The sequence below is a fragment of the Theobroma cacao genome, chromosome 3 (genome assembly GCF_000208745.1).
Source record: "Theobroma cacao cultivar B97-61/B2 chromosome 3, Criollo_cocoa_genome_V2, whole genome shotgun sequence".
NCBI lineage: Eukaryota > Viridiplantae > Streptophyta > Magnoliopsida > Malvales > Malvaceae > Theobroma > Theobroma cacao.
In genome coordinates, this window is record NC_030852.1 from 2,464,393 (window position 1) to 2,489,227 (window position 24,835).

Sequence of the window (24,835 nt, forward strand, 5' to 3'; positions counted from 1 at the left end):
AGAGATAAAGTCGGCAAACGAGTTGTTATAAAATCTAAATTATTATGTTCGAATCGAAAATGTTTATTAAATTTTCATCTATTTTTATCGCATGAGTTAAACTAAAGTGAAACAAAAATCGAATTCATCGACGATTGATTTAAAAGTTCTTTGGTTTAAGTAAATTGAGTAGGACCACATAGGTCACTCCACATTTTTGCAGGTCAGAGATGAGAATTCTTCCTACTATAGTACAACCAGAATGAATTTGATTTTTTTTTTTTTATAATTAAGAGAGGGAGGATTCGAATTCTGCTCTTTAGGTAAGGAGATCATGTACCAATCAATGAGCCAAATGCTCGGATGCAAGCAGAATGAACTTGATGATGCTTGAATACTTGAATTGCTTTCATTTGCTTCTTTAAATGGTTAGAATGATAAATCATTAGTCTATTGTGAAAGTAAGAGATAACACCGATTTGCTCCAAAGTCCACATATGTATGCCACATTGCCCTAATAATTGTAAGGAAAATCCCAATAGCTTCACCGCCACGTTTATAACTGGAGAATATGGTGAGGCACAAAGGGAAAGTATGTTGAAAAATTTGGTTCCTCTTTCTTACCTTAGCTTGAACTTTAACCGAAAGGTAAAAGATCACTGTCAAAAATTGTGATGTCATGGGTGAATGGTGGGAGGAAATGAGGTGAAAAAACTCAATCAAGCCTTTAAATTCAACACCAAAAGGTGAAAAATATGACTTCAAAAAAAGGGATTAGCTACCTAAAAGTTTCCAAATGTTTTAAAGTTACTGACATGGATCAACTGTTCAAGATTAGGCATGACATGGCAGGGAAGAATTGTTCTTGAGTCTTGTTACTTCATAATTTCACCCCCACCCCCCCCAAAAGGGGTATGAGAGCATTCTTGAAATAAAGAATAAATGGTTGCTTCGGTGGTTGAGATGTCAACCCCGGAAAAGTCAATCATAAAGGTAACTTCTCTTTTCTTTCCCATGGGGAGAGGATAACTTGTTGCATTATGTTTTCAAATTCTATATGCCCTTAATTTCTCAAGAAAAGGAAAATAACTTAATATCTGTAATATTTAAAAAAGCCTTTAAATTATTTTAAAAAATTTAAATAAATTTTTAGGTTCAATCAAAATTTTATTTTTTATATTTTTAAAATATCATTTGTCATTTTATGTAATATAATGTTGACGTAACATGTTGACATATAATAATAAATGATGACATGATGTGTTAATGTAACATGATGATATAATTATATGATGTTTTTTAACTTTCACGTTAGTGTCACATTAGTATTACGTGGGTATAAAATGATAATGATTTCAACCGAGTCTATTTAATTTAAAATAAAATAAAAATAAAAATTTGATTAAATGTAATAAAAGAATAAGAAATCATTTAAATTTATTGAATATTTTATAAGATTTTTTAAAATTATTATGGGTAAGGAATGGCAATGACGGTTTTTGTTTGTTATCTCTTTCATGGCCATCCATGCTTATGAATTCCAATATGGAAGCCCACAATTTGCTCCCACTGTTCCCATCATTTGCGCCGTCTGTATGAGTTCTTTGGGAGGGTAAATTGTTTTTCTTTGCCTCTGAATGAAGATAATCCTTTTGACAGCTTTCTCATGTTTAAACCTTTGTCCTTGATTCCAGCTATTCAACTTTCTCTTCTTTTATGCAACACTCCAAAGCTTCTCAACAACCTCTCTGCCCATTTTTCTATCATAGTCTTGTGCCTTTGTTTGCCTGTTTTGTGTCTTCTTCTCCGTCAAAACCAGCCAGGTTTTCCTCTGCTTCCTCTGTTTTCCCTGCAGAGAATAAAGAACATTCTGTCTCTGATCACTGAATTTTCTCGGAATAATTCATCCATAAATCTTTGCAAAAGCAAAGCTGCTGCTCTTATGTCTTTTATATTCCTCGAAATCCACAGAATTCTAGTCATGCTCCTTTGTTGACTTGTTATGGTTCAACAAATCTTTGTCAATGTTTTAGACTCAAATGTTCTTCTTCGCCCACCATAGTTGAATCTTTTTTTACTTAGACCACTAAGTGTTCCCATTCTTGAATTGCTCCAAGTCCTCCAAAATCCTCTTGACAAGCCCTTTTTTCGCTTATATGTTTTGATTTTTGGGTGAGAAACACACAAGTTGTTGTTGTGATCATGATGTGCTCGGAAACAAGTCCTAGGCTATCATTTTCGCATGATCTAGGCCAAGCAGATGATTTACCCATCGAACTCGATGAATCGAGAAGGGATACAATGCTTTTGGAGACATGTTCTGATTTTGAGTTCAACATCTGCAGCTTTGAGCAGCAATCTTCTCCAGCAGATGAGCTATTTGCAAATGGAATGATACTTCCTGTCAGGCTTCAAGAGAGACAAAGAGTCCAAAAATGCGAACTCCCACCTCCCGTTTCGCTTCCTCCACGTCCGAAACCATCCACAGCTGGGGATTCGAAGAAAGACAGCATGGGGCAGATAAGGCCTGCGAGTTCTGATTCGGAAGAGAAGCCACAGTCCAAGTCCTTTTGGGGTTTCAAGAGAAGTAGCAGTCTCAACCGTGATATTAAAAAGAGCTTAGTTTGCTCGTTACCACTCCTTTCTCGAAGCAATTCAACGGGTTCAGTTCCAAATCCTAAACGCTCTTCGATAAAGGATATTAACAAGCATACTTCACAAAAGCTTTCAATGACAAAGTCATCATCCTCATCATCATCATCATCATCATCATGCTGTTCTAGTTGCAATGCTTATAAGTTTCCGCAGAAGCCTCCTTTGAAGAAAAACCATGGGAATTCTTATGGCAGTGGTGTTCGAATCAGTCCTGTGCTGAATGTGCCACCTCCTTACATCTCTAAAGGAACAGCAAGTCTCTTTGGTTTAGGTTCTTTCTTACGCAATGGCAAAGGCAAGAAGAGCAGGAAATGAATTTTCAGTCCACAAATTTCAATCAAGACTATCTGAAATTTTTTTTAGATTGTCTAGATGATGCTGATTCCTTTGCTGATCCAAGTCATGTCAAACAACCTGGAAGATTGTATCAGACTCGACCAGATGGAATCTGAGAGAGATCTTAGTTGTACAGGACAAATACCATAATTCAAAAGAAGAAAGATTTTGGGAAGTATGTTCAGGCACATCTCGAAATTGTCACAAGCTTAGGAGACAGAAAAACAGGTACCCTCTTCTCCTATGGCTTGTCAGGATCTTTTTATCTCTGTCTCTTTAGCCCTTAGCTTTACCCATTATTATGTAGATAAAGAGATTTGGTTCTTTATCTTGATGAAAGATTTTCTTTTGTTTTTCCCTTTGAGAGATTAAGATGAATGCAATGGTTTAAAAGAAAAACAAATCTATAGTTGAATGCTGCCTTTATGTATTTCTTGTTTGTATTAGCTTCAGCTGCACTCGTAATCTAATCATGGGCCATTTCTTTTGTTTGTTGGGAACCCTGTCCCCTGGCCCTCTCTTTGTTTCTGTCCAGCAAATTGGCTTGGCAGATTGTGAGAATGGTGTTAGGCCAGGAACAAAGCATTTTTCACTGTACCTCATCATTTCCATAAAGTAGTGATTTCTTTGCTGGGGGATCAAGATTCAAGCCTCCTTTCCATCAACCAGAATCATAGAATTATTCATCTCTTTGGCAAAAATATTGCTCGGGGTGTCTTCTTCAAGGTACAGAAGCTAGAAAGTAATGAGTTGTGACAGAAACAAGCTTGGGAATTTGGACATCAATTACCTGTCTAGTTTCATGGCTTATAAGTAGCATTTGTAGAGAGGCAAAAATGGCAAAAGCTGATTCAAAAACCTTGGAAAGACATCTAATGGTGCCTCCCATTTTGTATCATAGTAGGCAAAGAGTGTCTTACCTTTTATCTTGTAGATTTTGGAATCCAAATTTGAATATGAAAGTGTGGATTTATTTTAAAAAGTGCTTTTATCATTGGCTAACAGATGTACTTTCAAAATAAATATAGGATCAACTTTTTTTAAAATAAGATAAAATAGTGAAGAGGATCCTTACCCAAGTCACACAATGAGAGATGGTTTTTTACTCATTAATCTCATTTTGTTCATTTCAAGATTTGAATTCGAAACTTTAAAATTTAATTACAATAATATTTTATTAAATTTTTGAAATAAAAAAAGACGTCTTTTATTGTATAATTCAATATCATATGAAATTTTTCTAACACTAATAAATTTTACTTTTGATTACAAGTAAAACCGTTGAAATGTGTTTTTTTTTTTAATTTATATTAAAATCTAAAAAATTAAAAAAATATTTTAACATGATCAAGAAAGTCAAAAAGGATAATGGAGGATGTCATTGTCAAAAATTAGAGGCATTCGTCACATGGAACTTGTGTTGGCATGCTTTGAAGGTGTCTCTGAGCAGTAGCTGAATATTTGCCTCATATCATCATCATTGTATATCTTGTTTCTTTCTGCTCAAGCAATCCCATTATTTATTTCAGCTCTTATTTATTTTTATTTTTATTTTTTTGATTTTCCTCCTTTGTTAGTTTGATGAAAAATAAATAAATTTTTAAGATTTCATATTTTTAGTATTGGAAAATTTTCAAGTAATAAGTTGCACGACTTGCATGTGATGGTAAAAGATTATGTCTATTAGAAAAAAAATAAATTTATTTATTAATTATCAAAAATTGTATCTTTTGAAAAGAGACTTATTCATAATCAAAATTAAATAAACCAAAAAGGCATCGAAAAAAGCTTTACATGAAACAAAACACATCAAATTCTTTATAAATTTTTTATAATCCAAACGAAATAATGTTATTTTTTGATGATGAATGCCTGATAAATTAATTTTGTCAATTTAAACATAATTACTGAATTTGATTATATTTTTATTTTCTGGACTTTTTTTATTCTCTCATTAATTAAATGGTGAGACGAATTAAAAAAATTAAATTTATACAATTCGGAGCCTTTCCTTAATATTTGTTATGGTAAAAATGAACCTTGTGGTCCTTGGCTTTGTACCTTAGCATTGAAGTATGGGAAATAATTTTCTGCCGACACAATCTCATCAAGGTACTTACGAAACTATGGCGTATGATATGCCTTTGCTTGGGTTGATAGTAATTGATAGTGGAATCATACCAAGAAGATGAAACAAACATTATTCATAATTGTTGTTGCCTGTGGCTGTCCAAGTTGACCCGCTGAGTCCCTGCAACGAAACGAGGTCAGGGTGTCCTGACCCGAGATGTGTGGCTGGTTCAAGCATGACCAGGGGCCTAGGAGGACCTTGAGGTAAGGTGCCTTCCAGCCAGCCACAAAGCGGGGGATGGGGGGTTCAGTTGAAAGGAAATTACGGTTACGTTTGTTACGTTGTTAGGAATGTGATTGTTAAAAATATAACTTTGTAGTATTTGATATGATAAGAAAAAATGATTGATTGTAAAAAATGTGATTGCTTAGAGTATTATATTGTAGTGTTTGGTTTATAATTATTTTTTATTAAAAATATAATATAAATTGACAAAATTACTTTTTATATATAAAAAATATATAAATTGAATAAATTTATAATTTTTAATATAAAATTTGACTTTTTAATTTTAAGTAATTAAACAAAATAATAACTTTAAAAAAATAACATAATATTTTTTATTAATTATTTAAAAGTTAAAATATATAAAATTACTAAATATTTATTTTTACCTTAAACTTATAAAAATGAAAAATAAAAAACATTATCTAAAAAAAATCTATCGATAGATAAAAAATTCTATCAATAGATCACATAATCTATAGATAAATACCTATTACTAAAAGTTTAAATATAATCTATCAATAAATGTTCTCATTTATCGATAGATGTATTATTTTAAACGTTCCTGATGCTTTCTTTCTTTCAAACAGTGACACCCAAACACATCATTCTCTCAAATTCTCTTAATTCTTTAGTAAATTTTCTCCATTGTAAACCATTTAAATGTTTCTTTCTTAATTTTCGATATCGAAAACATAAATTTTTTTCAAAACACTTATAAATTCTTGAAAATTTAAATTAGAGTTTCATAAAACCTAAAGTCCCAATCTCTTCCATTTTCAAATTTGGTGATGAAATTTGACCCAAATGTGTTAATGATGAGTTACCTTTCCTACGAGCAGTGAGAAGAAGGAGAAAAAGGCAATGTGAGAAGGAGAAAAAGCTAAGGCAAGAAGGAAGAAAGTGGTGAAGAAGGTAGGAAGGAGTGAAAGGGTCAAGAGGTCAAGTTTGGGGAACAAAAATTTCTTTACTTTCCATTTGTTAAGGGAAAGTAACTTTCTCTCCAAGAGAGAAGGGAATGTCATTGCTGAGGGATTACTTTTTCATCCCAAAACATCAACTAAATACTGTAATGTGATTCTCTACATTTTAATTATAAAAAATGTCCCTCACTTCTCATCTACCAATCGCCTCCTAAGTAATTCCCTTCAATCTGTCGAAAAGAAACTAAACACGAATTTTCTAGTTCGGGTCATTTTCGCCACTATCGTCAATTTTACTCCCTAGCATTTCGTCTAGAACTGATTCAGCTTTATAGGAACCACGGTCCAATTGCCCCCCCAAAAGAGGAACAATAGGGCACAAGTTGAGACCTAACGACATTGAGAGAAGGTTCCAAAAAATAGGGCGACTAACAATTAGGTGAGATACTGTATTTCCTTTTTATATCTTGTAAGATGGTATAGAGAAGCAAAAATTCTATACAAGTGTAACTTTTCAATGCCCTGTAGGCTGTAGCTTCTACCCGTGTCGAAAACCAAGGGGAAAAAAAGGGCTCTGGCGTGTGTGTAAAGTAACCTAAGCCACCTAGTAAGGCCAAAAAATGAATTGGCTATACAAGTATTTACAAACTAACATCTATACGTTTATCGAAAAACAAAAGAAACCTCTCATTGTTGCGTGGTTGTGCAGTATGTAGCTGCTGTCTCAGTCTTGATCACGCGGGTGTTGTAAGATCCACAATTTCCACACTTGTGATACAACCAATGGAAGCCTGCTGTGCCCTTTCGATCACAATCGTTGCACAGAATATCCTGGATTGCCATATGCACTTGATGTAATAAGCAAATTAAACTAAATTCATAACCTTTCATTTTCCAAATAATGATAAAATTTGACAATATCTAGAAAAAAATCTTTCAACTACTTAAGAAAATTTAATTAAGTTTTTATTCATTTATTACATTCAATTAATCTTTTATATTTTTATTTTAAACTAAATAAACTCTTATCATTAACAGTTGACAAACTATTACTAATTAAAATACCACTTATCATTTAATGTCAAGTAACACTGATGTAGTATATTAATATTTCATATTGAATGATAACATGACATGCTCATGATCATGTGACATTTTCACCTTCAACATCAATATCATGTTAGTGTCACAAGTGCATAAAATGACAAATGGTGTTATGACTAATAGTAATTAGTCAATCATTAACCATAAAGACTTATTTGACCCCAAATAAAAATATAATGATTTGATTGAACGTAATAAAAGAATAAAGATTTATTTAAATTTTTTAAAAATAATTTAAAAACTTTTTCAAGCATTATACCATAAAATTATAACTGATCAATATAAGTAATGCATGGAATAAGGTGAACGGGTGGGTTTTGCAGAGAAGTCAACTTACACCCTCCACTTTTCCCTTTAAACTTTTTCCATCCATTAATAATTGCAAAAAGGGTTTACAAGCAATTCATCAGACAAGATGAATCCCTGCTCCTCTCTCACCCACCATATCAGATAAAGTTGTCGTTTTAAGAAAGATGGAAATATACCTGACAGCGATCCCTATATTCTTCTGGAAGCTCCTCAGCAGCCAACAATGCGTCAAGCATGCCAAAGTAAACCTGGAAGGTTCACAACAGATAATGATTACATAATTATGCTTCACACAGACAAAACCTGTAGTTCATCATAACAGGACAACCATTCCCCTCATCTGAGGATTGGAGCAAAGGGGGAGAAAGTACAAGGCAGTAAAAAAGGCGAATTAAGGAATTTGGAATTTAGATTTAGCTAACTGCTTTGAGTAGAACTTCAAAAATAATATCATATGATTTGTGATTTTACTCCAATCCATGAGTTCATAGTATCATCTCTAAAATGTGGATCTAATCCACAAGTTTGCACAACCAATCAAGTCCAAATACACTCTTGCAAAGGCTTCTATTCAAATGTAACTTCCTACATTTTCTAGATTTTTTGAATCCCTCATCACTATCTTGTATGGAAAAACATGAAAGAAAAAAAAGGAACCTTTTCTAAGTTGTAGAAAACTAGGTTGCAAGAAAGTTCTCTTACCGCCATATCTCCCATGGATTTGCTGCAAATCGGACAGGTGTAGTGACTGCAAGTATATGCCTAACACATTACAGGATGTGAGGTTATATAATCATTCTCCAAAGTTCCTTCAAAGAATAATTATACATACTGAAACAAGAAACAAAAAAGCATACTGAAATATGAGCACAGTCAAGAGAAGAGACCTGAAAACAAGCTGAATGCATGTAATGACCACAAGGTAGAGCTCTGACTGTTGCACTTGACGTGAACAGAAAATCACAACAGATAGGGCAGTTGGTTTCTAAACCTTTCTCCAGGCACTTGTGGTTCACTAACTTTATCCCGAGGCAACAATTGCATGTCATGCAATGAAAAAAATCAATGCCAAGTCCTCTCCCAACACGGCATAGATTGCAAAATGGACAATGATACACATTCCTGCAGAAAAGTTTAGCATAGATGAAAGATAACCATCATGTCTCCACTAAAATTAAACCATGCAGCTATTCTTTAGCATTTCCGAATTACTGAAGGCAGAAGAGAAATTCATGTTACAAGTGCCAATCATCATTCTAGATACAAGGTCCTAGAAAAAAAAAAAGAACTGTTTTTACTTGCTCTTTATATTCTCCTACTATCAGGTTGTAAGTGCAATGCGAGATCCTTTACATTCTATATGAAGGAGGAAAAAGGAAAGGACAAGAGAGTGGAAGGAAAAAGAAGCAATATAGAACATTTTACTAGTTTGTTGAAGTGAAAATGATGAGGGAAACAGGAAGGAACTTGCATCTTTGCAGACTAACAAAACCAATCATTCACTAAATAGAAGAAAAAACAAGATGAAAAGACTCGAACCACAACAGATTTATTCTTCCATTTTTTCTCAGATATTTTCACTGTTGTATATCTAGCTTAGCTATCTACACCATAAGGAGCAAAACTGGAAAGGACGATGATCAACAATAAGTTGAACACCTCTTATTTTCACTTCTCCTATTTGAATTGTCACAACTAAAGGCCAAAAAGAAATTTGTCCCACCTGAAATGAAACCATAGAAAACAGTCAACATGTCTAAAACTTAAAATTTTTCCACATCCGCCTTTTTTTAATACCCATCAACAATGGAGCCTACTAAACAGACATTTTAATACGTAACTTTCACAAACATTCCTTCCTCATTTTGACTTCTTAAGCTGAGTAAAAGTCAATTTCTGGAAAAGGAAACAGGACAGTGTTGTAATTTAACAGTCAGAAAAAAGGGTGCAAATGCAACCTTGATCTGAATCTAAACAAAGAGTCAAAAAAGATGTAAAGCATAAGATGCAGCAAACAAAAACTAAAATTTAGAGTGTTTATAAAGTACAAACACTAAAAAAGGTCATAAAAAGCAGGGTAAAAATATAAGACTTATAAAGATATGAAGTTATTTAAGGTTGTAATGCCACTATAAAGGGACAATCACTGTAGGATTTTTCAATTTATTTGTCATTGGACACACTAGCGTCAATGTCTCGGCTTACATGTATTACGCAACTGAGTACAGCCTGGTTATAGATCATCAAAACAGATATTAAAGATTCCTAAACTCATAACTCCAAGTTTCTAAGAGCTTAACGATGTGATAGGAGAAAGAGTCTGCACATCTCCAAATTGAATAAATGTGGAGGACAACAATTTAATGACGCTTACAGGGAAACCCACTAAAATAATAAAAATTTCACAAATGAAGGCTTAAAGTTCCTGGAACTGACATTCAGAAAATCTTGATGTATCCAAAAGGGCATCATATAAATAATAAAAAAATTAAATTAAATTCAGATGGAGATCATGGTATTGCTGCAAGATGACATTGCCAAGAACAATACCTTTCATCATCAAAAAACTTGCATATGTTACAATAATACTTCGCCATTGGAAGTCCATTGCAGGAAGGTGTAGTGCATATTGGCCCAACAGGCTGTATCTTAAGGCATTGCATGCACATCATCTCTAAGGTTGCTTTCCTGAATTGGAGAAAAAAAAATCACACGCAGGACCGCAACCTCAAATGTAGGAAATAGTACAGGAACTTACCTATCCATTGAGTGATCGCTCACTTCATCATGGCAAAACCTGCAGGTAAACAATTTGCCACAGCAAGCAGCACGGAGTTTGCAGTTCCTTTTGTAGTGTTCGCACCCAAATATCTGTTTCTCTGTATCTCGAAATGATGGAGAGCATCCCAATACATCTTCACTGTTAGAAGTTTCACCGGATGCTGCTTGAGGCAACTTTTGCTGAGCAGCTATCCAACGACTAAAATAAACAATTTCTCGATTTATTATTAAGGACTCGTTAAAAAAAATAAAGAAATAATATTGGACCAAACAAAATAAGAGAAGATAAGAAACACAAAATATTATGCTAATTATTATAGGGAATTAAATTAAATAAAGAGGATAATTATCATAAAACTAACCTAGTTAAAAGATTTTGAACAAGATACGCTTTTCTCCTTGGATCAAGGGTTGAGTCCCGATAAACCTTCCTGATCTCTGACTCAAGCTCATTTTGATTCATTCGAAAAATATCTTTCCACCCAGGCTTAAACATTTGATCACTTTGGTCCAAGCTCTCTTGAAAATCATTCTCTAGAGCAGAATATAGGAGAAATAAATTAAAATGTTCCACAGAACAAAGTACATAATACCACAAGCATACCATTACCAAATACCTTTAAGAGAAATGCCAGTTTCTGACATTTCATTCTGCAAGGATGATTGTGAAGGTTCTTTCCAGCATTCATTAAGCCACTCATTGAACATTGTGTTTTTGGTTGCTTGCTTCCACGTGTCCATCATTTTATTTTGCTCATCCTGAGTTAAGGCTGAAGTTACCCATGGCAGCATTGACTGAAGCACTTCAGCACCTGTGGTTCCAATTATTCGGCCAACTAGTTTGTCTTGCTCCTCCACAGAGAAATATCTACCAAATAATGGCCAAAGCTCAAGTTCTTCCCTGAAAATGTGATGATCCAGGGTAACTCTGATGGATTTGCACATCCCCTGTAGCTTAGTAGCCAGCTCGTTATATTTCCTCAAAAGATCACCATCATAGGCACCATAAAGTTCGGTGCCATTATCAGTTAAATTTTCTGGGACATGACCTCTGGTCAAGCTTTCTTTAAGGTGTGAAAGCTCAGAAAGAACACTGTTAATGTCTGCAAATAATTTTTCCTCCTGCTTATGGTCTAGTGTGTATGAGTGACTGACATTATGAAGTGTCTCTTTAGACTCCAATGCTGGAAAAACAATATCATCCTCAGCATTACTATGAGCTCTGTACAAACCCCATAATAGATGAAATCTGCCAATAAACTGCCGAAGGAATGTCTCGTCACAATCACTGAGCTTTCCAGATTCAACATCCAGATATTCCAAGTCTTTGCTGATAGCTTTATGAAATTTGAATATAGTATCAATTGGCCGTTCTGCTGAGTCAATGTCAGACAAGTTATTATCTGATTCCCAGACAAAAAGACTGGAATTAAGAGATGGAGCAGAGGAGCTAAAAGATAAAGATCGCAGAGACTTGGCTGTTGAAAGAGAACTCAACCCCAGATTATTACATTTTACTCCTAAACCAGGAACATAGCAAGACCTCTCATTACAAGATGGCTTGTGGCCATCTACAGTATCTGACTGGTCAGAAGCATTGCCATTTTTGAATGATTCTGAAGTGTGCTTTTTGACTGGCCTTTTGACTTCATCTCCATGAATTGATAAACAGGTTTCTTTCATGCACAGGGCAGAGGTACATGCACAGCATGATCGAACAAAATCTTCCTCAATGTCAGTGAACCTTTTAACACAGCAACCATTCCCATGTGGTGACAAACACATGCCTTGATTACGACCCTTGCACGCCCAACCAGAATAAAGTGTCATCAGAGCAGTATCTGTTGCTGGAGCTGAATTGAAGAAATACAAACGTGTTAGAAATGGTACATTCAGTAGTAAAAACTTCATTTATATTTTCCATAAAGTGAGTAACTGACTACAAGGGAATGGGTATATAGACCTGCCAACTGCATGTTTTTCAGGAAATTCTGGGCTTCATTGTCAGTTAATGACCCAACTAGCCACGGCAAGACACGCTCAATCAATCTCAAGGGCATCACACACAAGCTTTGATACAAAAGTTCGCGCTGCCTTTTGAAGCTAAAGTTCTTTCTCACAATCGGAAGAACCTAGAAGTGAACAATGGCTTAGCAGAAACATTCACATATTGTAAGAGCATGTTTGGTAACATAAATTTCTAGTCATGCACAAAGTGATATAATCAACCACAGCAAGAGGAAACATAGAGCTTTAGTTCCAACTTCTGTACTTAAAACAGAACATAGGATATTAAATCATTAAATAATATACTAGAGCACTTTCAAATATGTAAGGTATGCAGGCATGTATGTTTTTATGTGTCTGTATTTAGTGATGTATACATCTATATAAACTGGGTCAGTTCAGGAATGCGAAGACTTAATGCCTAAAACCAGAGAACCTACCAAACATCCCCCAAAAAAAAGCTCACCTGAACTTCCTCATTGTGGAAATGCGTCCTTATAGTTTCCATTATTTGATCAGCATGTTCACATAACTTGGAGTAAAATTCAGCAGCTGAAGTAGAAACTGCTCCTGCATTTTGAATACTTTCAATCAAACACCTAAACTCATTGAATTGGCTTTCTTCTTCAGCATGCTCCTGGGAGAAAGACAGTTCTCCATCAACTGCAGGGAATATGACCTTGTCCTCGGCAATACTGCATAATAGCAGCAACTCCAATCATCAGTTTTTGTGCTTGAAATATAAACATGCAAATATACAGAAAAAGTAGGGTCTTTTGACAATGAGAAGGTGATGAAATCAAAATATCCACATCAGCTCTCAGTTGAAGATTTTAAAATTCATAAGCCAGCTTCTCCTCTGATTAACAACCATAATATCAGAAGAATGACTCACTTTTCAGAAAGAGCAATAGAGGGTAGACAAAGATGAAAAATCTTCCTTTTTTTTTGGTCCACCCTTATTCTTGAAACATGAAGAAGAGCAACTTGATAACCAGAATTTGGCAATTCAGAGTGCTAACAGTGAGAATGGAGCCAGTATGAATGGTGCCATGACTTACAGGTTTTTCTTTCAAGATGCTTCTATTTAGAGATGGTGAAACAACATGCCCTGACAGGTTCCACCCTTCCCTGACAATAATTTTTTATTTGAAAAAATGGGGGTTGAAGCAATGCAGGGAGGGTTTTTTAAATAAAAAACTGAAACCAAAGGTGAACAGGTTTAGATTGTCCTGCCCTGGGTATATATACAATTGATATTTATATTAATCTTTACCTAATATTATGTAAATATAATATTAATATATATATTTTTAATACAAGTGTGAAAAATTATTTGAATAATAAAATTTATATTTAAAAAATAATTTTTTATTTACATGATAAATGTTTTTTATGATTTAATATAATAAATAAAAGGTAATAACAATTTTCAGGACATGTCTGCAGGTGATAAACTTCTCAGGGGGCAGAGGTAGTGAAATTTAGATCCAATATATTATATTGAGGTAGAATCAACAAGTAAAGAGAAGAAAAGCCTCAAAAAAAAGGGGGAAATACCTGTGAAAGATGCAAACCTCGGCAACAAATTGCAATCTTTCATTAAAGACTGATAGATTACTGAAGTCCCCAGAAAGTTGAATCTTCCTAGCCTCCTCAGCTATCTCATTCAACTCTCTTTTAATAGCATTATGCCAAAGCAATATTTCGTTCATTGGATGTGTCCCATCTGTCTCTGAAACATTGTTGCTAGGCTCCAAATATTTTCTTTTCCCAGTCTTGGATGACTCGCAAGGGCACGTCATGCTGCTCAATGACTGACTTATGCCATCAGTAGAATTTAGATGACATTTTCCTGATATGTCAGCACCATTTCTCCCTTCCATCCAGGTGAAGATAACCTTCAAAAAGTAAAAGTGGTAATCAGCTATAGGCACACAACAATACTGTCAAACATAAATCAAAGGGCAGAATGGCAAAAGGGATCTTACCTGCTGCAGAAGCTTTTCTTCTGGAACTATCTTGCTTAAGCACTTCTTCATATCCTGATATTCATCAGGTGAAAAAAAAGATGAAAGCCATGGAAGGAACTCTGCCATCATATTCACAGGAATGCTGCATAAGAACTGCCAGACTAGAGATGCTTGCTCTTCAAGTGAGAACTTTTCAATAAGCAAGGGAAAAACCTGTTATATTCAAAGAGAATACCATGTGATCAGAAAATACAGCCCTACTTTGGCACATGTCGTCTACTGGATTGATGGATTAAAGCATTGAAGAGAGAAGACCTCTTCAGTCATGTTGAATGAATAGCTTTAGGTGATAAAGGAAAGGCAATTGGCAAGGATCAGGTACGTTTTAATTTTCACATTTTACTTCGCAAAATGAAAGATATCTAAATTATAATCTCAAATTGGCAGCTTCTTCACAAAGATGCAGACAGAAGAAATTTAACATGTCAAAAACAATAGTGCAGCTGAGTATGCAGTAAATTCCTGATAAAATTGGAGATGAAAAGGGTAAAGGCATGAGGCTGAATAATTCTTGACCAAAATATAGATCTTCTATAATTGTATCTTTGTCCTTCAATTCCCTTCTCATTTCCAATTAAATCCCTTGATTCCTTTTCTGGAATCAACCATGTTTCTGATCAATTTCAAAAATTGATGTTTCTATATCTTATTTGCAAATCATATTATGTAATGTCACACATACAAGAGCTTTGAAGGTGTGTCAGAGCCGTGTCGTCAGTGAACACCTATTTTACACAGCTGCCATCATAGTAAACTCCATTATGGACATTGTACATTTGTCTACCAACAATAGACATCAATGAACCACAGGAAAGGCTAGTAATCAACGTTATCAAACATCCCTACTCAGGCTCTTCATTTCTTGCCAGTGTGTCCATGTCAGACATATATCAGACATCTTGAAGAGGAAACATTTATGAAGATACAACTCTCCAATTATAAGGAAAAAATTATGAAGGATTAAACGTATTTGCTTCAGATGCATATCCATGACAGAAATTTGTACCAGAGTCCCAGCAACATAGGTCTCATCCTTTTTTTTAATACATTATAAGCACATATGGCCATCTATTGATCCTAAAAGGACAAGTAACTTGTGCACACATAAAATCAATATAGCCTATCCAACTGGCACGAATTTCCTGGATATTCAATGATATATATGCCTCAGTTCCAGTATTCAAGGGAGGACAAAAATAAAATAATACATTCATTTAATATTATGCAGTGCTGCTAAGGCACAGTACCAGACAATAAAAGCACCTCGGACCCTTTTGTGTAAGGTGCATTTAATCAGGTTCACGCCTGGTGCGCCTAGGCGCATTTTTTGTAAGGCGGTAGGCGCAAAAAAAGCCCGCCTCATTGAAGTTCCTTTCATTCCGCTTATTTTTAAATTTTTATCATTAGCTGTACCTTTAATAGTAAAAGAAAGGGAAAATATCAACTCTCTAATTGTCAATGTTTGAGTATTCAACAACAAACTTGGGACCATAAGGAAATCATGCAAATTAGCCAAAAAAAGAAAAAGGAAATTTTGCATGTTTTCTAGGATCAAAATGGACCAGTCTTTAGGGTTTATTATCAGAATTATATATTTCAAGCTTATTTTATATATATCCACACACACACACACACACATTTACATCTTGTGTCTTACTTCACCTGGGAAAGCACTTTTTTGCACCTTGCACCTCAGCAATACAAGGGTTATAGTGCCTAGAGTGCACATTGTGCTCTTGACAACACTGGTATAATGTGAATTCTTTATATAAACAAGAAAAGTATCTTCCAATACATTTGTTGAATCAAGCATCAAGTGACGAATAATTTGAATATCTATCAATAGAACATGGCAAACAACCCTTATTGATATTAAATGATGTAAAATACCAGCAAAATACAGAAATTGAGAGGAACAATAATGTTGTTTATACAAGAAAGGAGCATTCACACCCAAATTCAAAGAAACCTGCATCAGTTCATAGAAAATTGACTGTTACTCGGACTCAGGGGTGAGTGTCGGATATGGGTAAGGGTTTGACACAAGTACATTCAATTTTTTCTTTTCAGATTTTCTTTATTTGGAGGGTGAGACCTCCATACTCATATTCAACTTATATGTGTCGGACACAGGTACTTCAAGGAAAATGAAGAGTCGGAGCAACATAGGAAATAAATGAAATGTTTGAGAGTATATGTGAGAATTTTATACTGTATTCACTGTGTCAACTAACAGATGCTAACCTAGTAGGTTAAAAACAACTATTGCTGACAGAACTTTTATGAAGCAAATGAAAAGCAGTTTTCAGGTAGGAAAAAAGACAAATAGGAAAGCAACATGAAATGAGCTCGTACCTGCTCCTCTTCTTTGGCCATGTGCTGGCTAATTGACGTCTGAAGGGCCCCAGTACAAGAAGCTAATTCCCTCGGGAAGCTCTCATCATCTTGCATATAAGAATTTAAAAGCTCAAATAGATGATCAAAAAGATTGCTTTCACCCTTGTGTTCAAGGGAGTACGTTTTTGCCACATTTTTTACACGTATATCTAGAGCTGGAAAAATAACCTGCATTGCAAATCGTGATACTGTCAGAACTTCAGGCACAGCAAAAAAAAAAGAAGGTTTGGGAACAAAGATATGTCACTAAACATAGCTCGCACAAATCAAAATTGAATTCGTAGAAATTCAGCAGACAATTGATGGTATCATACAATTGTGTTCATGCAGATTGCCTGATAAACTCAGGGAGCATCTTGCCATTTTTCTAAAAAACACAAAGTAAGCATTGTTACCATTAAGCTCAGAAACTTCTAATTGTCACCCCACCCAAAAAAAATTCCAAAGATAGGGGCAATAAAATTTCTGATAAACCAGACATTAGCATTTCTCCTCAGTAATAGATGCACACTCGTCTAATCATAATGCAAACATTAGTTAAAATCATACAAATACTTTTCTACTACAAAATAAACCCTAGGACAAGAAAGGCAAAGTATTCTATCACTATAATCAAACATATCTAACTAATGCAGGAAAATTGAAACAAATTGTCTGTTACTAACTTCCAAAATGAGAAACCCTTAATAGGAAAACAGGTAACATTTCCAAAACTGTAGCGCCCTTCTAGAAGAAAAGGAGGCAATTGCACCTTGTTTTTGAAATAAATTGAAAATTACAATCTTATCTCTGTCTGTTTGACTCAGAGCACTATATAGTGGAACGTTTAGCACTTCAATAGATGACCATAATTTCAACAAAACAATGTTTTCAATTTTCAAAAAACAAAATTTCAGCATTCTTCACTGAAGTTATTAAAATTAAAACGAAAAAGGAAAAAGAATTAGACATCACTCTTAGGCAAAAGTGCAAAAGAGTATTTCAGTAAAATTTTCCCTTAATTTATTGATATAGACACTCTTTCTGATGTGAAGTGGAAGCACTTGATGGGAAGTTAGGGAAACATACGGGATAAAAGGATAATAAAAAATAGAAAAATTCATAAGAATAAATGATTGCGCAAAAACACAACCAACCGACAGTCAAAATGCATATAAATAAAACACAGCTCAATATCAATCAAAGCATGATCTTTTTCCTTTTTAACTTCCAAAGGGCAAAAACAACAACCAAACGATACATTCATTATTCCTAGCATTAAGGTCTCACGTACAAGCTATGTGGTACTCACCTTCATTGTCAGAAAAAGAAGGAAAGACAGAATTGATGAAAGCAAAAGAAAAAAAATGACTGAAATGCCATCAATGCCATCAATGCACTCCAATTTGAAACAAACAAAAAATTAAATCCATTAATCACAATTAAAAGAAAATCAATCCCTTCCTCACTTTCACTAAGCAAGCGAACAAGAAATTAACTCAGAAAAATTAAAATAATTTTAAAATAAATCTTGAAGTGAAACTGTGTACAAACAGGAACTCGTGCAAATACATATAATCATTCGCGTATAAATAAAAATTCGAAGGATTAAAAACACTATTCCAAATTCACTAAATTCAAAAATGAAAAGAAAATCAAATTGATCAAAATTCGAAAACTCTCTCAGCGAAAAATCAGAGCATTCAAAAATCGTAACAAAATGAAGAAGAAAAAAATCGAATACCTCATCTTCGGCAATGGAGTGGTGCTTATAAATCGATCTGAGGAAACCGTACCGTTGAAACAGTGACTGAATATCGACGCTGTTCCCTGTAGCAAACGCCATAGCTAATCGGTGTAGCGCATCGAGCTCGTTCCGCACGGCCTTATGGAACAACAAGAACATCAGAATCGGAGACTTCTCTTCACTCTCCTCCGACAAACCTCCGAACGACGCCGTTTGAACCGTGCTCGGCGACACCACCACCGCCTCCTCTCTGCGCTGCAATTCCGGTAACGGAATCGCCATTTCAAAACTCTCAGCTCTGACGACTTTTTTTCCTCTATGATTTCCTTTTTTTCTCCGTTATAGAATTGTCTTCTCTTTTGGCGTTCTTCTTTTTATATTTATCTTTTTGTCTTCTTTGTATTTTACTGTCCGTTGGTTGAGATGTTCAACGGAAGAGAAAGGGGGAAGGCTTGGCTTGAGGCTGGGTGTTACATGTTTGAGACTGGGGTGTGATAAGAATGTGGGGGAATGTGGTGGGATTTTATAGTCCGCTTGCTGCCACGTGGCATCATTGCCACGTTGGATGCTTATGCAAGGTTTGTACAGGTCACCTGAGTTTTTGCTACGTGGCATGTGATGGGAGGCCCGATGAGGGGACCAATAGGCTTCAATATTGTTTTTTCGTTTTTTCTTTGTTTGTTTTGTATGTTCTGGAAGCAAAAGGTTTTGTCTTGTTAGTGTGAGACCACTTGAGGAGGATAGGGAGTGAATAGTAGAAAAAGTCTTTCCAAAATACAAAGCTGTAGAATAATGAGTGGAATCAAGTTTTTTTCAAAATCATTTTGATTTAGGACTCGATTCGGTTCGGTTTGATTTTGATTTAATCTGATTAAATTTTTTTATATTAAATTAAATTATTTAATTTTTTAATGAAAAAACTAAATGTAATAAATTTGGATCTTTTCGGTTATTCTATTTTTTATAAGTAAATTTTTTTTAATTTCATAATGTTGTATTTGAGGTTATTATTTATTTAAATTTAAAACAAATGTCATTCTTTATTTTATAAATATAAAAATTAATTTATTTTGAAAAAATTTTTGAACTTAAATGAATAAATATACATCACTATATTCCAAATCCAATGTGTTAAAAATTACATTTGGAGTAATTTAATACATGCAAAAACAACATTTGATAATTAATGCGTAACCTTCCCGCTTAAAAAGTCAAGTTCGAATTCTTCTTCTTTTAGAATGAAAAAAATACGATAAAAAAACTTTCACCGTTAAGAAAACCAAATATGTAAACTTGGTTTAATTTAATTACTAATTAACCAAATTGATTATAGCCCTTGTCAAAGAATCCAAATCCAAGTTTGTTCCAACAAGGGTATTATTTATTGACTTTGTTTAAAAAAATATTATTTTCCTCCTAATGTTTTGATAGCTTATCCAACATATAGGGATAATATATTGAAATTGAATATTCTAAAAAGGCAACTCGTGGTATTATCTTAGTTTAGGGTGAAAGTAAGTATAAAATTAAATTGTATGACTTTTCTACGTATAAAATTAAATTGTATGACTTTTCTACATATAAAATTAAATTGTATGACTTTATTTCTCTTATAATCTCTTCATGAAATTTAGTGCCACTCGGAAATGAAGATGGCAAAGAAAAGAAGATAACTATCAAAGTTTTGAAATTAAATCAACGTTATTGAAAACCATGATCTTGAATTTTCTAGTTGTCAATTGTCGATTTTTCTGGCATATTTTATCTTAAAGGGTACTATAATATTAACTAGGGAAATGAAAATGATATATCTAGCATTCTCATCCTCACAAAGTAACAAATAATTTAATGGACTTTTCTGAATAAATTTGTCTAGAGTGGTCACCAAATTATTGCCATTTGTGCCAATTTAATTGGTTGGTTCCTAGATATTGTTTTTTGAGTGCAAAGTTTACGGTAGTGGTAAGAGACTAAAATTTATGTGCCAAAACACATAAGAGATTAGGATTTGATAGAAATTAAAATGGTTAAGGTGGGAGAATTAAGTTTTGGTCCTAAAACTTATCGTATTTTGGCAATTAAGTCCTAAACCTTTTAAGATTACCAATTGTGTTAACTTCATTTGCAAAATTTTATGCTGTTAATCCTCCCATCAATGTTAGTCAATTGTCTATAAATGGTGATGTGGCATTTTTTTTATCTATATCTTTGACAACTGCAATCATCTTTTTTAATCCATTTGGCATTTTCAATTCTTTCCTTTAAAATTATTTTCTTTTTTGATTTGAAATATTGCTTGGACTATACTATTAATCGACTAAACTTGAGCCATTTTTATTTAAGTGGCTCATTTGTAACACTTATCAAGACCTTTGGTGTGCCGTGATCCCCACGGTGTCGTAACCCTCATCGTGCTGTGATCGCCATCGTGCCATACCCTTGCCATCGTTGCCAATTGTTACGTCCGTCACTACCAACATTCATTTTAGTCATTGTCAATAGATGCCTTAAGTTCTTAATTTTATTATTTTCAATGTAAATGATGAAGTATTCTTTATGGGGTTTTAATGGTTATGTGTTGACGGCTTGAAGTGAATTTTAGAATAACAACTGGGTTTATTTGCTATATCAATTTTGATTTTGATTATGCTCAAATTAAAAAAATTTTAAATTAATCAAGAAAATTTAAATAAATTTTTATTTTTTATTATATTCAATCAAGTCTTTATATTTTTATTTTGGATCAAATAAACCCTTATTATTAATAGTGAATTAATTGTCAATAATTAAAATGTCATTTGTTATTTTATAATCATATGATGTTGATTTGGATGGTGAAAAATGTTACATAATTATGTTATCATGTCACATCATCAGCCATTATTATATATGAGCATACCACATCTGTATCATGTGATATTTTGATTAAATTAACCATTAGTTATAAAAATTTATTTGATTCAAAATAAAAGTATTTATTTCAAAATACAAATATAAAAACTTAATTGAATATAATAAAAGAACAAAAATATATTTAAATTTTTTAAAATAATTTATGAATTTTTTTTAAAAATATTATACCTTATTTATAGATAAAAAGAGACGGGGTGGATGACTAACCGATTTTGTTCTTGGGTCTTGAATAACCTGCATAGCAATTGCTGAACAAGAATAGTTAATGACAAAATCATAAATTGGTTGACCGGTTGATGACTAAATCATGAGTAGATGGATCAAGTTGGGAAGTAGCAAAGCAATAAGTGAGGAGCTAAGCTACTGCTGACAAAAAACAAGTTTGACTATGCCAGAAAGCATGAAAGGAAACAATTTTTTTATTCAATTTTTTGCCTCTTCTTTTTGGTTTAAAACAGGGTTGTGTGCCTCTATATATAATATTAATTGGATTAGGGAATTGCTTCGAGCTATGAGATTGTTAAGTAACAATGGGAGCTCACCACATAGAAAAGATAGTGCTAACTTGCCCTTCTCATGCAGCCATGCATATATTAATAAAACTTCTCAAAATATTGAGTTATGTAACACTTAATGCATGTTTGGTTGGGAATATGGTTAAACTATTCCCTTTTTATTTCTTAAAAAATTTTCTCCCCTCATATAGTATGTTTTTGAAAGAATAACCATTCTAAAGAAATGATTATTTCTCAAAACTTGGCAAAAGTTTGGAATTGTTATTCCACACCAATAAAAATAGAGTCCAAATATTTTGGATTAAAATTTCCTAACTTACTTTCAAAAATTATGAACTTAAACTTATAAAATTAATATTTTAAATTAAAAAATTAAAAAAAAATTTTTTTTTTTATTTTTTTATTAAAATATTTTAAAATTTTTAGATATTTTAAAAATAAAATATTAATATTTTTAAATATTAAATTTANTTAAATTATTATAAATAAAATATTAATATTTCAATTACCAATTATTAATATTTTAAATCAATTATAAATAATTAATATTTTAAAAAATAAAATAAAAATAAATAATCATAATAATATTTAAATTATAAATAAAATATTATTACTTTATACTATTAATGATTAAATTATAAATAAATTATTAATATTTAAAAAATGAAATTAATTAAAAATAAATAATTATAATAATATTTAAATTATAAATAAAATATAAATTATTAATACTTAAAGAATAAAATAAAAATAAATAATCATAATAATATTTAAATTATAAAAAAATTACTATTTTTATAACATTAATGATTAAATTATAAATAAAATATTAATATTTAAAAAATAAAATAAAATAAAAAATATATAATAAAATTTTTATCAATCAAATACTGCAATAAATCATAATAACTATTCTTACTTCGTTTTATTTATTGTACCAAATTATGTAATAACTAATTTATTTTTATTTTATTATGTTTTTATCAAATATCTATTTTATTCTATCTCTATTCTACAAATCAAAAGCTTAGTAAAATTTTTATTGAAGACCAAAAGTGCTTATTTAACTCTTTAAAATAATACTAATAAATAATCTTACTTTGGTTTGTTTAAGTAGGACCCTGTAATCTTTTGCCACCTCGATTTACACGTCAAAATATCATACATGTCATTGTACAATTAACCAATAAAACAAAATCAGCCATGTGGGTCCCATCATTAATTATAATTTTGGGCTATTTGAGATTTTTTTTTGTTGAAATTAGGCTATTTGAGACTTAAAGGCATAAGTCATATAAAATCAAGTTTGTGAGGTTTCTCATCAAAATTAATTTTAAAAATTAAAAATAATAAATTGATACAGTTCAATGAGAAAATCAGTGATGTGGGAAAAATTTATTACAAATATAATCTATTACATAAAATTTGATTAGTATTTTATGGAACGATGAAAACTCTATCATAATTTTTTATGAAAAGTATCAAAACTTATTTCAAAATTTTCAAATTTTGTACATTTGATTTATATAAAAATATCTTTCAATTTATCAATTTGAACTTTAGTTGTTATTTAAATGGGTTTTAATAAAAAAATTCATAAACTTGATTAAGGAATTTCACATAATTAGTCTTTCTTGCTCCTAGACTTGTGTGTTTGATTTTTAATTATTTTTATAAACATAAAAAAAAACTAAAGCTTTGATTATATGGAAAGAGTGAAATTAATCCCTCCAAATTAAATGTGAACTTTGTCTAGGTTTGTGTTAGTTTTTCTCTTTATTATATAGTTGTTTGATTAGCTTATTAATTAAGAGATAAAATCAATAACAAAATATAGAATTAATTGAGGATGTACCTTTGATTTATGTAGATATAAAGAAATCAAAAGAATAGAACATATTGGAACTTAATTTACCAAAATAATTCTAATTACTCAAAATACAAGTTTCATTAACATAAAAAGGAAAAAAAAACAAAAATTAATGTCATTATCTCCTTTATTATTATTATTTTAATAAAGTTTATATATATATAATATTATAGAAAAAAAAAGGAGTGAATGTCATAATCGTGATTTGAATGAAGGAAGAGAGAAGAAAAGGAAAGGTAATGAAGTGTATAGGATTGAGGAAGGTGGCATTTACAGAGCACAGGCGAGTCGTGTGTCGAGGATTAGTCACCCTTTCATTAACCCACGCCCTCATGAGTTACGCTCACGTTCTCTTTGGTACAACACATTCCCCTTTTCTTTATATCTTGGGACCAATTATATTCATCTCTCAATTATTCATAGAACTTTAAAGTAAAGCTTAAATAAAAATTAAAATAAAACAATCTTATTGAATATGTTAAGAATATAACATTTGAAAAAATATTAATTTAAATAGGAATTTTTATTAAAATTAATGACAAATTTTTAATATTCAATGAGTGAAGATAAAATTTTGTATATAATTACTCGTTTTAATTAATTTTGTCTATGTACATATTATTGATCTTTTCATTGACCTTTATCGAATTTATTAGTTTTAATTTTAAATTTAATTTTAACGGGAAGCTTCAAAAACTTTACCCTATGTTTTGCCACTAATTATTGCCTCTTAAAAATAATTTACTTATATGATAATTAACCTTTTTAAGTTAAGTGGTGAAGTTTTTTTTTTTTGCTAAAGTGATTAAATAAAAATTAAAATAAAAAATCTAACTCAATAAATTGAAAATTTTTATTACATATATTAAGTATGTAAAATTTAAGATAATTTGAATAAATTTTTATACTTTATTTAAAAATGATTTTTTAT

At 32.1% G+C, this 24,835-nt stretch overlaps 2 protein-coding genes across 2 annotated transcripts; one reads left to right on the top strand and one right to left on the bottom strand.

Moving 5' to 3' along the window:
• On the top strand, positions 1,470 to 3,656 carry LOC18604146 (vitellogenin-2). Its single transcript, XM_007036494.2, has 2 exons — positions 1,470 to 3,198; positions 3,506 to 3,656. The coding sequence occupies exon 1, from the start codon at positions 2,182 to 2,184 to the stop codon at positions 2,947 to 2,949; it is 768 nt and encodes a 255-aa protein (XP_007036556.2). The 5' UTR covers positions 1,470 to 2,181; the 3' UTR covers positions 2,950 to 3,198; positions 3,506 to 3,656.
• On the bottom strand, positions 6,672 to 19,096 carry LOC18604147. Its single transcript, XM_007036495.2, has 14 exons — positions 18,604 to 19,096; positions 16,839 to 17,048; positions 14,442 to 14,636; positions 14,011 to 14,351; positions 12,917 to 13,145; positions 12,407 to 12,575; positions 11,061 to 12,296; positions 10,806 to 10,977; positions 10,421 to 10,642; positions 10,213 to 10,350; positions 8,550 to 8,784; positions 8,365 to 8,424; positions 7,839 to 7,910; positions 6,672 to 7,080 (listed from the first exon to the last, which is right to left on the bottom strand). The coding sequence occupies exons 1-14, from the start codon at positions 18,886 to 18,888 to the stop codon at positions 6,937 to 6,939; spliced, it is 3,708 nt and encodes a 1,235-aa protein (XP_007036557.2). The 5' UTR covers positions 18,889 to 19,096; the 3' UTR covers positions 6,672 to 6,936.

Coding starts and splice junctions, on each gene's coding strand:
- LOC18604146 (XM_007036494.2), top strand. CDS start 2,182: ATGATGTGCTCGGAAACAAGTCCTAGGCTATCATTTTCGCATGATCTA.
- LOC18604147 (XM_007036495.2), bottom strand. CDS start 18,888: ATGGCGATTCCGTTACCGGAATTGCAGCGCAGAGAGGAGGCGGTGGTG. Junction 14,352..14,441: donor AAGAAAAGCTTCTGCAGCAG/GTAAGATCCCTT, acceptor TACTTTTTGAAG/GTTATCTTCACCTGGATGGA. Junction 7,911..8,364: donor AATCCATGGGAGATATGGCG/GTAAGAGAACTT, acceptor TGAACCTTCCAG/GTTTACTTTGGCATGCTTGA.